At 39.1% G+C, this 17,970-nt stretch overlaps 1 protein-coding gene across 1 annotated transcript in view; it reads right to left on the bottom strand.

Annotated features, from left to right (window-relative positions):
• Positions 1–17,970, bottom strand: part of CA10 (carbonic anhydrase 10) — a 452,828-nt gene that overhangs the window by 287,054 nt on the left and 147,804 nt on the right. The window contains 1 exon segment of the mRNA XM_023533503.1: positions 5,543–5,685. Within this exon segment, the coding sequence (XP_023389271.1) occupies positions 5,543–5,685 (143 nt within the window).

Below are 17,970 nucleotides of genomic sequence, written 5' to 3'. Positions count from 1 at the left end.
TATTCATCTCTTTGACAGAGGAACTCAAGTGGGAGTTAAGTTGTGTTTTCTCGCTGACAGCAACATCATCTCTGGTGATCGTGGCTGTGGTCTACATGCTTATGTCTCCCCCAGACTCACAGGTTGAAATCCTATTCCCCAAGGCGGTGGCATTAGAAGGTGAGGCTTTTGGGAGGTGATTAGGTCATAAGGGCAGAGTCCCCCACAATCAGAACCCTTATAAGAGGTCTCACAGAGAGAGCTCCCTAGCTCCTTCTACCCTGTGAGGACACGGCCAGAGGGTATCAGCTATGAACCAGAAAGTGAGCCCTCACTAGAATGAGACAGACCATGCCAGTGCCTTGATTTTAGACTTCCCAGCCACCAAAAACTGTGAGACATAAACTTCCGTTCTTTATAAGCTATCCAGTCTGTGTCTGTTTGTTACAGCAGCCCCGATGGACTAAGACGGTAGCTAACGATCATGGAGCATTTTCTTCTTTGCCAGTCACTGGCCTAATTGCATTACGGCCTGAAAATAAGTACATTATTTCATATAATTCCCTCTAGCACAAAACTGTAAGGTGTGTACTATTAAGATCTCCCTTTACAAATGAAGCAACCAGAACTTAGAAAGGTTAGGCCTCTTGTATCTAGGTGGTCGGTGGCAAACCTAAAGTTCAAACCCAAAGCAGAACATCTGTGGCCATCTATCTTCCCCCAAATGGAGGTCCACACTGTCTTCAATGCTCCTGCTTCCTCTAATCGTAGCTTTAAAAAGATCTTCTCATTCCGGAAGTCTCAACTCATCCCGAGCCTTATTTTCTCTGAAACCACTTTGACAGTTTACTTATCCTTGTGTCCTCACCCTTGGCTATAAGCTCTTTTACTCACACCTCTTATATGTCATTTGAAAAAATTATTCCTCGAAAAACTCCCTGTGCAACCACATTCGTATCCTTAACTCCCACCAGTTTTTTTTTTTTTTTTTTTTTGGTACCATCATTTGTAATTGTATTACCATAATTTCATTTTTAACAGCTTCCCAATCCTCTAGAGTTATCTTCCACGAAGTAATGAGATCATATCATTTTAGCTATGATATTTCAAACATCTGCCTTTTGAAGGGTTAGGATTCATGTCTGACAATGCTGAACACTTTCTTTTTTTTACCTTGGCTACCATATTTTCTAAGATGACACATTCATTTTCTCCAGAGTTTTACCATCCCTTCCACATCACTCAGCTGCTTTTCCTTGTTGGTTAGAGTTAAATCTAAATAAGAGACTCTTTGTCACTTCCTTCTGAGAAAGGGTATTATCACTATGGCAAGTCAAGGCATTTCTCAAACCACAAAATACAGATAAGTAAACTGCATTCACTAGAGGCTGCCCGCATTCGTTGGCTTGTGGCGATGCATTGCTGTGTCCTCTGCTTCTGCTGTCACGTCCCCTTCGCTGACTCTGATCCTCCAAATACTGTCTTTTCCTTATAAGGACCCTGTGATTACAATGGGCACACCTGGATAATATAGGCTAATCTTTCCATTTTAAGATTCTTAACTTAATCACATCTTCAAGATATCCTTTGTTGTGTAAGGTATTTACAGGTTCTGGGGATTAGGATGTGGATATATTTAGGAGGGAACATTATTCTATCTACCGTATTTATCAAGTCAAAGTATATTTCGCCTAAAATGGAGAGAGAAGTTAAAAAACAATAGGTGTTTTTCAATCATTAAATTAATGTGAGTTTGTTGAAAAAAATCTAGAAACTTTAGAAAAGTAAAAAGAAAACATTATTACCCTTAATCCTGGTCTCTATTCTATGCATATTATGGGAATTTTTAAAATAAAATTGGGATCGTTAAGTAGCTGATTTTAGATGCTACCCTTTACATTTAACATATCATGAGTAATTCTCACATCATTAAAACTATCGAGATGTCCATTTTATTAAAAGAGCTGAAAGATGAGGAAAGATGCCAAAACTAATTTTCAGTTAAAATGGTGGAATCAGTTAAGTGATTTCAGACTCAATTTTAATATGTTTTTTCTTCTTTTAGATATTTTAGAACAGCAGAGAGGTTATCTGTGGACCGTGTCTCCTCCATGAGAGCTAAACTCACCTTTTAACCCATAACCCTCCAGGACCTACCTGTATCAGGAATACTCCAGGCAAATATCTAGAGGAATTATCATACCCCAAAATGATCAAGGGAAGTTATTCATATTTCACTGTGGGATAACATTTTCATTTTCTATCTTTACTTTCATATTACCAAGAAGCTTAATTAAGAGCACAGCACATGAAAATTAACATATGAACACATTATGTACACTCATTTGGTATGAGAAAAAAGAAGGAAAGTCAAAATATATGTGAATCTGTGTAAGTTCAATTACGGACAAGGGTCTCTATCTTTAAAACAAACAGAATTAAACTGAGTTTAAAACACCAGTTATATCATAATCCAATTTCTTGTATAAAGAAACTTTTAATGATCTGAGACAAGGAAGGAAGAATTATCTCCACCTGCCCCTGTTTGATTCCTGAGTTGATTTAGTAGTTTCATCTAAAATAGATTAAATAGCTCCAAGATTTTATCCCCTGCTCAACTATTTAGACTATTGGGAATTAAATATAATAGGGTCAAGGGTGGGAGCCTGGTTCCATGATAAGATTCTTGTATCTACATGCAACCCGAGCTTAAGCAAGTGTTGTTTAAAAAGTACTTTTTTTTTTATGTTTTTGGATTTTGTCCATATGAGTCCTACGTGTCATATATGAATAACTGAATAAAAAACACTCTCCTTTAAGAAAAAAACAAACACTGCTTAAAAACTACCATCGAAAATAAGCAACTTGAAAGGTAAAAGAAATCTCATTGCTCAAGTAAAATGAATATCCTCTACTATATCCAAGACACGATATGTTTTGATTCTCATCTAACTAGTAGTATTCTTTGTATTTTCATGTTCAGGTTGAATTTCAGTCCTCACTCATGCTAAGAAAAGCCCTTAGTTCATCAACTGAGCCTATGCCAGGTCAAACACATTAAAATAAACTCAGTAACACAAGTCAGGACTGTGGCAATGCTGCTTCATGGGTTTGTAAATAAGAAACATTTCAACATGGGCAGGGATAATGGTCATGGATAAAAATGCAACATAAGACCGGGATGCATTTAACATGCAAATAACCAGCTAATCTCAGACTTCAAAATGTGACACCTTGCCCAAATTCTACAAACCTCCCCATCTTACAGGGTGTTTTTTAAGCCCTTTGAGTTGAAAACACATTCCTTCAAGGCAAAACTAAATGTGGACAGTGATTCGAATCCTCACTTCCAAACTAAATCTGCAATTCATTAAAAACCACCTTTAAAGAGATTGCCAGCATGATTTAGCTATTGCCTATCAAACTTAGGCAGTTCAATACCAGTTATTTTATCCTGCTATCATCTATATTTTCTTTTCCATCTTTCACAAATGCAAAAAGAAACCATGAAACAGTTCTCAGCTCTTCAAATAGCTGACAACACAAATCGTGCCAGATATAAATATTTACATCATCAGAAGTAAATATTTTCCAAATTCCAAACTCCAATGCTTTTGAAAATTGATTTGGATCAGGTGTACTTTACTGAACTGGAAATTTAAAAAAAATCATCTGTCAACAACAAAAACCATCAAAACAAAACATACATCCGAGTGATTTTTAACACCAGGCTATCTCCCAGTTCCTTCTTTCCCAATAAATTTTAGGGAGAAGCTGTCTTGCAATTAGTTTTTTTCCCCCTGTCACATCAAGTTTTTCCTGTAAGATGGTCGAATGAAAAGTGAAAATTATATATCCATTATTTGTGTTAGCTTTGCTTCCTTTCCCTTCCCACTCTCTACATACCCTTTACCTAAAAATGCTTCAAACGCTTGCTATTTAACTCGTAGGGAAAAGACCCAGTTCCATGACATGACCTCAGGATTTGGCCTCTGTCTTCCTCCTCTACTCCTACGTCCCCGTCATCTCCTCTTCGGTCTCTGTGCCTTAGCCTTGCTGGTCATCTTTGAGATAATTTCTGGAACTCAGTTACCAATCCTCCTTCTGCTTTGGGCTTTTTTAAAATTGATTTTCCTTTCTCATAGAAAACAATTATTCCCTTGATCACCCTCTCCAAGAAAAAAAGAATTGAATATTTAGTCAAAACTGCAACTTGCCCTTCTTAAATAATGGTCAGTGAACCTATCCATTCTCATGAATTGATTTGAATAATTCCCCTTTTTAGAAAGAGAAACATGTAGAATCCACAACAAGTCCTTTTGAGGGTTTGTAAAAATAAAACCGCATATAGAACGACAATTAGGGTAAGTTAGATTTCTATGGAATCAGAGTAATAAACTACATCAGATACACCGGACCTTTCTGAAGAAATGCTCCCAAGACATATTTAAAACAGCACACAAATATTATATAGCTAAATAGTCTCAATCATATGCAAGGCCTCTGATAACCTGCCCTGTGACCTGAGTCAAAGTCTCTAACCACGCTTTGATGAGTCATTAGATTTTTTTGTGTGACAGGAAAAAATACATGCTAATATATCAGAATGGGAAAAAATCCATTACAAACTGTGGTAAGTAAGGTGAATAGTTATTTTATCCTGCTACCATCTATATTTTGCATAAGTGGAGGAGAGAGCAGAGCCCAAGGAATCCAAATCCTGGAGAATCAGCCACCAGCAATACAAAAGTTGTCCAAAATTTTAACCCCAATTTCTTACACAAAATGATTTTCCATTCCTCTTGAGTTCGCAACAGCTAAATCACCTTCAAACATAATTTTCTCTGTGTGTGTTTTTTTCCACCTTCAACAATCTACTCAACAGTAAAAGGTTGCCAAATAGAAATGAACCAGCAAGGGAAATGTTCGATTCCAGTAATGAGAAGACCCCATGGGCACCGTGCCCTTCCACAAATTGAGGAGGAGCTCCTTGGAGGAGGGGGAGGAGGAAGGGGAGGAGGTATGTTGGTGTGAGAATCACAAAGCACAGCTCAGCATTTCTGTACAGGAGCTAGGATTCTTAGCTAGCAACATGCCCCTAGGAAGATTAATTATTGATATTCTTATAAATCATCTAGGGTGATTTTTGTTTGTTTTTTCCTTCTAGGATGATGAACATCTGATTTTACTTTTGTTAAGAATTTTATTTTCACTTTGTTCAGGTTCAGAGAAGCCCAAGGAAAAAAGGTTTCTGGGAAGGAGGATTTTCCCAGCATGATTTGCAGGGGAGACAACTCTGTGTTCTGACCTTCTTGGGGTACCAAGGGGTAGAACCTCAGGCAACCTCCAGGGGGTACAAGAGTAATTAGAAACATGAGGGTTTGGCTAGCTAGGGAGAAAAAGCACAATTCAGACATAATTATATTTGTTGGCAGTAGGCCTGAGGTCTGTGGTATTTATTCCTAGATGAGAAGACAAACTCATCACAGAGATGGCTTGGCTTTTAGAATCAGCATCTTCCCACTCCCTTCGACTTCATGACGGAAGCAACAGGGCTGCTTACCTTCCTACCGCCAGTATTGATGCGGAGAGGAGTCAGAAAGGGGTCGAAAATCATGTGACTGGTTTCTATGTTGACTGGTGACTGCCGTTTCCCCACAGAGCAAAGATTCCAAGCTGAGTTCACCAATCCCCAGAAAGAAGGAACTAGAAACAAAAAGAAATTGTACAATCAGACTGGGTGGAAGGTTGGGGAAACAACATAAAAAGAGCTATGGTACAAAAGTGGTAAAATCAAAGAGTCATCCAATGTTTCTCACCCGTAGAGATTTTCGGGTGTTCTATGGTATTTTCCTGGCCTGAATCTTAGTTGATTTCTGAGTCCTACCTTCATGATCTTTATGATCAGATTTTCTTGTTTCAGATCCATTCATCTTATGGCCTCTTTAATAAATACTTTTAGCATTAATGCCTTAGTGGAAAGATGGCCTAGTCCAACTCTATCACCTTTGCAACATGTCTGAAGGATACCAAATATTTAGCAATTCGTGAGTTGATGCTCTGCTTTCCCATTTGGCAAGAATGATGTAAGACTCAATCTTGTCCCATGCACAAGAAAGTGGCATTTGATACGTACAAGGTGTGATTCTCTTGGTTGTCGAGACCAAACTGAGGGAAGGAATTGTTTTTATCACTCCCAATCAATGCGAGACAGGAGCTTGGCAACTTGACTTTGTCTTTGTTGAGTCTAACACTGTGTTATTAACCTAATGTACCAGCAGCTGAAGAATTTGTTCATTTGATAGGCAGAAAAAAGTATATCATCGAGTGCTGACTGCAAATATCCAAAAGAAAACTGTCTACTCATCTTCAGTGTCACAATAAAACATCTATTAAGATAAATCTCAATGGCAATTTCCATTCTTACTTTCTTTTGTTTAAGAAAGTTAGCAGAGCAGGGGGAGCCAACCTACTAATTTTATATCAGTGAAGATTAGAAACTATATCTTCAGCCTTTACCTGCCCCTCTCAGCATTTCCATTGAGGCCCTGGATCCTTGTGTCCTCCTCATGCCCCTGAGATTAAATGGCCGTAATTCACTCATCCATCCATAGCATCCATCAGCAGTATAGTGAGCTCCCACTGAGTGACCAGTCCTCGGTTAGGTTAAATTGCAAGGAAGGTGGATACACATAACAACCATGACCCCACTGGTGGGAGGCGTGTCAGGTTAAGTCGAATGTGTTATGAGACTCTAGATGAAGGACATTGAACCCTGCAGCAGCAGAAGGGGATCCAGGGAGTGAATCCTAGAGGAGATGAGCCTAACAATCAAATCATAACCCTCTCAAATATACTTGTCCTCTCAGGAAATCAGATTTAATTTAGTCTTTCATTTACAGCAGCTATTGTTCCTGCCCACGTCATGGATGGAGAAAACTGAGGCAAGAGAGGAGACTGGCAAACACTTGCCAAACATTCTATATGAGAGACCCATAATTCAGGGGAAAAAAAATGAGGTGGGAAGGTCTGTCTAGTCCCATCCAACTCCAAAATTCTCTGACCCTTTTATTTGTCATAGGCAACCGTTAGGCAGCAAGGGGAGAAGAATGGAAAACAATATCCCTGGATTCTCATAAGAACGCTTCAGTGCCAAAATAATATGGGCTTCCCTGTGAAATAAGGCAAATACCTAATTTGATTTAACCCGTAACAATAAGTAAGCCTCTGGTGGCTCTATTTCCTTTAAAGAGTTTGAATTGGCTTTCCGGCATAACTGATTTTCAAAATGGCAGCAATGGCCAGAGTTACAGAGGAAGAATGAGAAGGAGGGGGAGGAAGAATGAGAAGGAAGGAGAAAGGAGAACATATAGGCGTGCCTCCTTGGCACTCTCATTTCCCATCACTGTTTAAGCTACGTTATCACCGCAAGTCACTTAACATCTTTAGAAGGTACCACGCTTTAGAAAAATTATAAGATTTAAGAAAGCTTTCGCATTCAAAATTTATTTAAAAAAATATAAACTTCCGTCCTCTAAGCTGCTCTGTTTAAATCACTGACTTAATCCTATATGTATTCCTCAATCATTTCAAGTTTATTATGAAAATAAAGCCTGCATCGGGATATGCTCCTACCCCTCTTTGTCAGTGACGCACACGAACATGGCAAATGTAAGGATGCTGGGGATATTGTCATGGCATTGCCACAGATTAGCTATGACCTTAGATGAGTTATTGGTCTCAGGCCTGGGCTGCTCTCTATGGTTCCTGCGGTAGGCTGAATAATGGCCCCCCTTTGAAGATGTCCACATCCTAACTCCAGAACCTGTGAATGTTATCTTGATGCTAAAAGGTACTTTGCAGGAATTATTAAGTTAGGGATCTTGGGATGAGTAGATGAGCCCAGTGTAACCAGAAGGGTCTTTTTTAAGAGAAAGGTATAGGAAGGTCAGAGAGACAGGAAAAAATTCAAGGATGAAGAGCGAGGTCAGAGAGGACAGAATATATTGGCTTTGAAGATGGAGGAAGGAGACAGGAGCCAAGGAATGCAGGTGGCCTCCAGAAGCTGGAATGGACAAAGCGACAGATTCTCCCCCAAGAGACTCCAGAAGGAGCACTGCCCAGCTGAAAACTGATTTTAACCCCATGAGAGTCATTGCAGACTTCTCACCTTCAGAAATGTAAGATAATAAATTTGTGTTGTTTTAAGCCACTAAGTTTTGAATATCTGTTATAGCCACAATAGGAAATGAACAGTCTCCTTTTACCTTTAATACTCTGCAAGATAATAATCTATTTGACAGTCAGGACAGCTATGATGTCTGGGGGGCCTTCTCTTGAAGGCAGCTGCATGATAACTGTAGTTACAGCTGGTATACATTGAACTTCATCTGCTCCCATGAAAACCATTAACAAAAATAATTCCAACCCTATAAACGGATTACGAGACTGCTGTTATATAGCATCATGGGTAGGCAGATACCACTGTGCCTTACTAATAAACTTCACACCGCAAAAGCATCTCCACTAAAACACAAAGAGCAAAAACTTTATGCGAACATCTGCCTTGGCTTTATTGGGCATGGCGCTCTTTATGACAAACAGTTTCCAGGTTTTATGCCCCTACTATCAAGACCTATGTGCCTGGTTCTAACCACCTGCTCAGGCAATTGAAGAATAACTGAGAAATACTCACGCCTGCTCAGCTGTGTCCCTCTTTAGCTCCTCTCCCGAGGGGGGTGTCTAAGTCTATTTACCACTGGATTGCTGATTTTAAATCACTCTTAAATTAACAGTCTTTCAGAAGTAGATGCCGCCTTAGAGATCATCTGATCTAAATGCATACGTGAAATTGAGGCCATAAAGGAAGAGGGTAAAGTCCTCAACCCAAGGCCACACAGCCAGATAGAGACAGGGAAGGACAGAGCAAGGGCCCAGGTCTCAAGATTCCTAGTGCTACTGCACATCCACTACTCTCAATCTCCTCCTCCCCATCAGCCTCCACACACCAGTGGACTAGACTTTCAGAGTAGCCGTAGACTTTCAGAGTCAATCGTAGCCATGACCACTGTAAGACTTTTGATACCATTTTTCTTTTGGTAAATCAAGAGTAAATAACATTAGTGCCTATTTTCCGTTAAATTAAATTTCAAGTGCGAAGTTTCAAATCAAACTGCTTTAAATGTCAATCATCCCAAATAAAGTTAGGATTTTTAAAAAGCCATACAACTTCAGCTGGAGAGAAAAAAAGGCTTTAATTCAGGCAAGAGAGACTGTGTTTGTGTCTCATCTGCAGGAAGAGGTCCCCAAGGAGACCTGATGGGGACGACTGCTCACAAAGAGCTGCTCCACGGGTCACGTTCTGGGGCTGGCTGGACTGGGCAAGGTTCTAGCCCAAATGAAGGCAGTCGATGCTCTTAGAATCAGTGTTATGTGTTGGGACAATAATTAAGGTGTCAAAGCTAGTACAGGGACCACAGGTGCCAAATGGACCAGGAATAGGTCTGCAAATGTGGTATAATCTAGGTTTTAGGAAAATGCATTGGGAAGGAGGCTGTGAAAACAGGAGAGGATGGAGTACCCACACTTATTGGGGCATAAAAGTGAACCTACAGGTTTTACCTGCAGAACGAGGCTGGACATAATGAACCAAGGTTCGGGGTCCAGTAAATTATGAAAGATTTAGAGTAAGAAACTCTCCCTCTGGACTGTGCAGAACTCCCAGTTATTCTCAGGATTCTGATACTTAACTCCCCTCCATATTATTGATCCCACGTCACCCCTGGGTATAGAGGTGGCATTGCAGAAAGCTATGGCACTGCTTCTATTACCAAATTTAGACAATTATTGTAGAATTATTTTTTTCTCTTAGTTTCTGGGGCTGTCCCAATAAATCGACTTTTCAAACTTTCTGTCACCTTTTTAAAGCAACATATATTATGGCTTATTAGCTAATACTGTGTCTTTTTCTATCTTGACCAATACAACTAATTGTTGAGAAAAAAAGTAAATGTAAATGAAGTAAAATTGAGTGAGAATCACTCTAATTCATGGACAACTGGTCTGAAAATGTTTAAATGGTATCATCCCTGGCATCCTTTTCACACAATCTTCTAGTTTACATATAAACCAGAACACACAACAGACCTGGATTTTTTTGCAAATTAATTTTCACAGAGCCTAAACCGTGGAACTTAATGGCTGAATCACTGCTATGTGTTATCTCGCCAAAACATTTTCCATGACAATGTTTTTGATGTTACCTTAAGCTACAAATCCCAAATGGTCTCTTGGCTTGGGGTCCGGTGAACTATGAAAGAGGCCCACTGACTGTGATTTTCGCTGCTTAAAATGTGAGCCTTGGAAAACCTATCACAGTGGCTTGTTCAAACCCAGTGAAACCAAAAAAGTTCAAGTTCAGTTTATTAACACAACATGGTAACTCCCAGACAAAAACAAAAAAAGTCTCACCAAAACAAGAAATAGGTAAAGAGAGCAAGGAACCAGACGGATCAAGTCTGACACTGAGAGCTAAAACTTGCCTCATTGACATTTTTATCCTAGAGAAGATGCTCCAAAGTCAGTTTGAGCTTTTAGGCATTCTCCTCACTCGTTTGTCCCGAATTGTCATTTGTCGTCTCAGCTGAGACCATGCTATTGTGGACGGGGGAGTTCAGCACTTGGAATTAATTTATGTAGCTTATATAAATCTATGCAGCTTATAAAAATTCTATAGGAACAAGACAAACTCAATTAAAAAGTGTTTACTGATAGCCTATTACATGTCCGGCATTAGGCCTGACACTGAGAATTCACACAGCAAATATTTACTGAGGACCTACTATGGGCCAGGCACTGTCATCAGCTTTGGGTACTTAGCAATGAATGAAGCACATATGGTTGCTGCTCTCGTGGATCTTGCAGTCTAGCGAGGAATATGGGAGGTTTCATTCATCCCCAAGTTTATATATGTATATCTATATAATTAGAACTTTTGGTAAGCGTGCTATATAGACAAGATGATAATAAATTACAGAATAAAGCATGGAAGGGGAGATAACCAGGTAGAATGGTCAGGGGTAATTTCTCCGTAAGTGACAACTAGTAGATCCCGGAAGGACTGAGAGGAGTCACTCCTGAACAGTGGCAGAGGAAGGGGTGTCCAAGGCAGAGTCGAGGAGCAGATCTTGGCAGAGAAGAGCCTGATATGTTCAAGGAACAAAGAAGCAGCCAGTTTACTTGAACCTGATGAACCAGATGAGAAGAAAAGTGAGACGAGATGAGGTTAGTCAGGTCAATCGAGGCCAGATGGTTCGGGGGTCTGCAGACAATAGTAAGGAGTTGGCATTTTACTCTAACGTATTAAAAAACCACTGAGAGTTTTAGGCAAGGGAGTACTACGGTCTGATTTATGAGTTAAAAGCATGTATCTGTCTTGGCTGGAATACGGCCAAGAGCAAGCTTGATCATCCTTGGCGTAGTCTGAGTGGGAAAAGAATTGATTCCCAAGCAACAGTTGGATTTTTACACGAATTTAATCCTATTGCTTTGGGTTTGTTTAAATTCTATCTCAAAGGCAGAACTAATTGAATGTTTTAAAAACTATTCTCTTCAACATATGTGCCAATAAAATAGCATTTTCTTAGGATCCAACTAGTGCTTTCCTTAGAAGCCATCATTTAGAGCAAGGAATATTTTCACGAAGAGACAGCTAAGGCAATCTATTCTTGCTTTTAAGCAATAAACTAAGTCCTCAACTTTTTTGACCAAAGGAAAGCAAATGAAAGTTGGGAAAATGAATACTGGCATAAAACATATCTTCAGTGAATTCAGTCCTACAAATAAAGCCTTCCACTTCAATACAGCCATCTCTACTTTAGGGCTATAAAGCATATGAATACATTTTAAATAAGAACTCACATCTTTCTCTTGCTCTTTCCCTCAGCAATGCTGATTTACTGTCTCTTTCCTTTTTTCTCAACTGTAATAAATCCTCACTTTGAGCTATTATTAATGAGCATGCTTAAAATACCCGCTGCTGCAGGCTTTTGACCCCTTGATGATTTCAGATTTATTTCACAGGGGGAAGTGGCTTGGAATAACTCTTTTGCTGCTGGCTTCTTCTTCCATTGCTGGGCCTCTAACTAGGGCTCCCCATTCTCTCACTTGGGGACATTTCGGGGCTTGCAGATATCCTATTTAACAAATCATCATGAATTTGTACATTCGCCTAAAAAATTAAAAGAACATCTCAAATGAAACACATAAAAAATGCCCCCACTCTTAAGGACGCCCCAATCTGCAAGTTAACAAATAGTTAAAACAAAACATGGCAAGTGTTATACTCAAGGTGTGTGCATGTTAAAGCTTAAATACAGAGGCGGGAATAAACAGACTCTGATCCTTTTCTCAAGTACTGGGGTAAAGCCTTCCTAGAAAAGGAGACACTTGAGTTTGGTCTGAAAATATAGCTACAGGTTGCAAGCCAGGAAAGTACTATAGCTACTTGAAAGACTAAAGTTCTTTCTCACATGGACAGACATGCTGTTTCTAGCACCTGATACCAACTATCACTGGGATTTGAATAACTATTATGTAGGGAGAATTTAAGCCCCCGGATCTTCTGACATCTCCAACTTGGAGAGTTATTACTGAGTAGGAGAAAATCATGCATTAATATGTATCCTCACCCTAGAACCTTGAAAAGGTGGCTAAACTTCCATAGCCTTATTTTCTGCATCTGTAAAATGGGGATGATCATTACTTCACAGAGTTTTGGGGAAGATTAAGTGAGAACATGTTGAAAAAAGCTCTAGCATAATGTTGTCTAAAATAGGTATTCAATGAGTGTTGGAGAGGGGGTCGAGTGAGGAGATGCCAGAGAAGGGTATGGCCACCAACACTGAGATTCCACCACTGCAGCAGGCCAGGGACGTCAAGGGTGAAGGACCCAGGCAGGAGGGAGAGGAGAGGCAGCTGTCAGATGTCCACACGACCCAACTGGTCCTTGGTCATAGGACTGGTCGCTTAATTTCATACTTTTAATGAGCCATATGCAATTATTTCTTGGATTCCTAACTCTAGATATCTGGATGAATGGAGGGAGGGAGTGGCAATATGGGTCAATCACAATGGTTTTAACTCCCAAGAAAATCATCTTAATTTAGCTTTTGGAAGTTGCTGAGTTATATGTTTGTATGGCAGCGTCATACTCCTGTTTTGCTTGGCTTCAATGTGGTGACTGGTCTGCATCCCTGAAGACATATCAGATGATGGTGAAGGAAGGAAACGGGAGTGTTCATTTGCTGATCACCCACTATTCAATAAGCCCTGTGCTAGGAACTCGACACATCATATGTTGCTGAATCCTCCCCACGACTTTGTGAGGTAATAGTACCATTATTTTATAGATGAGAAAAATAAGATGTAAAGAGGTTATGTAACTTCCCAAGGTCACCCGGCCAGTAAATAAAGGACCGGAATTTGAGGTCAGTCCCTTTCTTTAAAACAAAGCAATGCACGTGTGGTAACGTGTCAAACAAAACACAAGTGTACAGAGCAGGAGGTAATCATCTCTCTCTCTCCTCCCAGTGATACCCCTGAGGTAATCAGTGTGAACAGTTTATTAGGCATCATTCAACATCTTTCACTCAAACATACCCAAATATATATACATATACTTAGAGAGGTTCTACTTAAAAATATTTTGTTTCAATTAACAACATGCCAGGAATGTCTTCCATGTCAGTCCTTCAGAGAGCTAGCTACTCATTCATGTGTTAGGCTGCAGAGCTACCACAGTTTAAGGCACCTGACTTTTCTCAATCATTCCTTACATGAAAAACATTAAGGTTATTTCAATCTTATTTTACCATGAAAATCAATGCTGAAATAAATAACCTCAAATATACTTTTTTTTTCTTGTTGTTTTCTTTTCGGGGGAAAGATTCCGCAAGGTAGTATTGTTCAGTCCAGGAACGCACGTGCTTTATTTCACTACGCACTGACAGATTACTTTGAAAGATATCAGCAGTATCTATGAATATTTACACTCCTATCGGCTAGCTCTGTGTGATATGTCCATTTCCCCATAATCTCCATAGCACTGGATGTTATTTATTTATTTGTGGCAGTCTACCAGGAAAAATAGAATTTCATTGATTTAATTTGCATTTTCAAACTACCACCGAAGTTGAGTATCTTTTCATATGCTCATTAGCCATTTGCATTTCTCTTCTGATCATATTTCTTCACGTATTTTTCTCTGGGTTATTTAGTGTTTTTCATATAAACTTTATCTGTCACTTAAACTGTAGAAATATTAACCCTTCGTCCTGTGATATAAACATTCTCTTAGCCGATTATCTAGCTTTTAATCTTATTTTTGATATTATGCTATAGAGGGATTTTTAAATGTTGTATAGTTAGATTTATTGATCTTTTCCTTTATAAAGTTTCTGGGTTTCCTCTATTATTTAATATTGCATCTCCAACTATAAATTATATAAATATTTTCCTAAATGTTTTAAAAATGTTTTTGTTGTTATACCTTTTATCACTTGATTTTAAAATCTATCAGAGATAGTTTGTATATGGTATGATGCAAGGGTCCAAGATTTTTCCCAGATAAAAAATGAATAATGCCAGCATTATTTATTAAATAAACCATCTTTCCTCATCAAGTCGAATATTACTTTTATCACATATTAAGTATCTATATATATGTATTCCTATGTCAGTGCCATATTATTTTGAGTATAGTGACAGATGCTAATTTATAAGATCAAGCTTCTTGATCAAAAAGCCTTCTCTCTTTCTCTGCTGCAGCTAAGAAACCATACATGCCTGAGCTCTGAGGAAACCTGCTAGGATTAGTGACTTTAGGACTTTAGAACAGAGGCGGTATTTTGGGGACACTGGAGCATTAGAGGTTGTCTGGCCCATCTTCATATCTTCAGTGCATGCCCTTGCCTCAAAAAACACTAAAAGTATAAAAAGCACACTCGGAGAAGCTCCAAAGTTGACCCCCTGGAAGACAGCAGTGTGACAGAAACAGCACAGCATTTAGGGCCAGTAGAACAGTCCTGGTTCTCCTAATAATCATCATATTTATTGAGTGCTTACCACGTGTTAATCACTACCCTAGATAGTTTCCATTCATTAGCTCATTTGATCATCCAGGAGGTAGACCTTATTATTATCCTGATTCTTACAGGATTTCTAGGAATCTGAGGCATAGAGGTTTTAAATAACTTGCCCAAGATTTAAACAAACAAACAAAAAACAACTGGCAATTGGTGAAATCAGGATTCAAGACTCAAGCTGTCTGGTCCGGATCCTCGGTTTTAACTCTTGTATGATCCTCGGTTTTAACTCTTGTATTATATAATTTCCTTTCTACCCTGGTGCACTGACTTGAGCCTCACACATTTTCTCTTGAGCTTCAGTCTCCTCATTTGTAAAATCAAGATCATAAGAAAATACACTTCACTGGATACTTGTGTCCATCTAAGTGACAGTGAAAATTAAAAGGACAAAAATAGCAACAGTTATCACAGCCAGTTCCATTTACTGACTGAGTCATGGATTATGCCACTGGTGGTACACTGGAAAGAGGCTAGCTATGCATCAAATTATTCATAGTTGTAGTCCTCAATAATGAGTTTTATTAGTCTCATTTTATAGAGGAGAAACTGAAACTCAGAGAGTTGAGTAACTTAACCAAGGACATTTAACTAGTACATATCTGAGCTGGTGATTTGAAGCCAGGTCTAACTCCCTTCCTCATTCTGCTCTCATCCATTCCTCACATCCAGCATAGAACTGAGATCAACTAAGCTGCCAACCTTATTTTCTCCTCAATATGTTGCTTTCTCAGAATTTACTTGCCAGTGAATCAGGATGACTCGTTCTTGAGAACACAGAAAGTCAGAAAACAGTCTGGTTCATGTAGGCATTAAGCTCTGTGTGTCTGTCTTATGTTTAAGATTTAGCCTAACAATAGTGGTAGGTATTATCCAATTGCATTTCAGAAGACATCTTTCTTGCCCCACGTAATTACTGGTACTTCAGATAAAATTTGAAATTAGTCTATTGAAGCTGGTAATTGAAACCACAAAGAGAAGAATGTTTCAATGCGTGTCAATAAACCAGCCCATTAATTATTTTCACCTACTCAACTTCAAAAAAAAAAAAAATGACCAGGATGATGTCTCTGGATAACCACATGACCGGCTCGAAGTTTATACTAAAGCTGCATCCTCTTGGCTTCAACAAGCACATGTCAGTAATGATGAAACTGGTTGGGGAACAAGAATTAAACAGCAGGTAAAAAGCATAACATCAATGAAAGTAGGTGATCTGCTTCAGCCTCTAGAAATTCCGAAAAAATTCACCAACGCAGCATCAGGCAACGATTTCCTACAAATTTAAACATCGGGTGAAACATTTTAAATTCCTGCAAAACATCTGGGTATCCCAAAATACACTGTCCTTTAGCTATTGGAGGATGGGAACACCTCCCTCTCCCCGTCTCCTCCTAATTACCGCTTTCTCTGTATGTGTGTCCCAAATTATCCCCTTATATAAATGTCAAAAGTAGGCAAATGATGAAAGCCCTGATACCCAGATGTGTAAGGAGATCAGCTGAGCCTAGCCTCACAGGCCATCCCAGTGGTGGGTATCTCAGTCTTTTGTAACTTCTCACTGTGTTCACATTTGTATAATCCAACAGAAACCTCCAGCTGTTCCAGTCTGTTTTGAGTTTGACAGGCATTTAGGGCATTTTCTTTATCATTTGCAAAAGTAACAGGGCTCAGTTATCTTCATGATACATTAGGAGAAAGAATCGTCATGCCATCACTGAAACTCGGGGCCCAAACACAACAGAATCAGTCACTAAACAGAAAACAAAAACACACAAATGATCTGTTGGTCTTTTCTTGATTTTGTACTGGGATGGATTATCCAATAAGTCTGCAGTGTATTTTCTGTTGAGATGCTATATTTATTTTCTATGATATAGTGACTTCTCCAAGACATTAAACTTCTCTTGATTTTTCTATTTGACTTTTGCATCAACATGCTTCTTATTAGCAGGTGAGAAAAGATGCAGGTATCTTACTACATGTAGATGTCTATCATCCTCAAAATCTTATCAACAATCAAATTTGGGTGAGCTCTTTGCTTACGAATGCTCATGTCCCACCTAGTGATCACTAAACTAATCCAGGTTCCCACTGCCATGTAGCTTCATTTTTGCAACAATTCTTTAGGTAAGTTCCCCAGCTCCAGTTCAACATCACAAATGACAAGAGAGTTTGGTAGACAGGGAAAAGTCAGGACTGGAAGTTGGGTTAGAACTGTGGTCCACAACAGAATTTAGTGGATGGCAAGGGTCAGGATTACGTGACTCTAGACCTGTGTTCCCTTGTAGACCTAGAGTTTGGATTCGATGCCACCATTATATCCATGCTTCCCATTGCAGTGCTTGGCACAGAGTAGGCACTCAACAACTATTTATCAAATGGGTAGATGGATAAGTGGATGGATGCATGAGAGAAAGCTGGACCGCACTACATGCTTTGCATACCATTTTCTCCCCAGTGTTTGCCATATTACAGTCCTTCAATACAATCTGTGGAATGAATGAATACACATCATTCTGTTTCATTTCCATACCCTGAACAAATCAGTGCGTTCATTCCTACTTGTGTGTTCTCCCCTCTGCCATGCCAGCTTCACTGAGGTATAATTGCCAAATAAAAATTGTATATATTTAGGTTGTATGACATGATTTTTTAAGGAATGCAACAGATTGATTTGGTATACACACATATATTGTAAATTGATTACTACAACCAAGTTACTTAACATATCCATCGTCATCTTGTTTTGTGGTGAGAATATTTAAGATCTACTTTCTTAGCAAACTTCAAGTATATAATACAATATTATTAACTATAATCACCATGCTGCTTATTAGACCCCCAG

The sequence above is a fragment of the Pteropus vampyrus genome, unplaced genomic scaffold (genome assembly GCF_000151845.1).
Source record: "Pteropus vampyrus isolate Shadow unplaced genomic scaffold, Pvam_2.0 Scaffold104, whole genome shotgun sequence".
Classification (NCBI taxonomy): Eukaryota; Metazoa; Chordata; class Mammalia; order Chiroptera; family Pteropodidae; genus Pteropus; species Pteropus vampyrus.
This window is presented reverse-complemented; position numbering and strand designations above follow the sequence as displayed.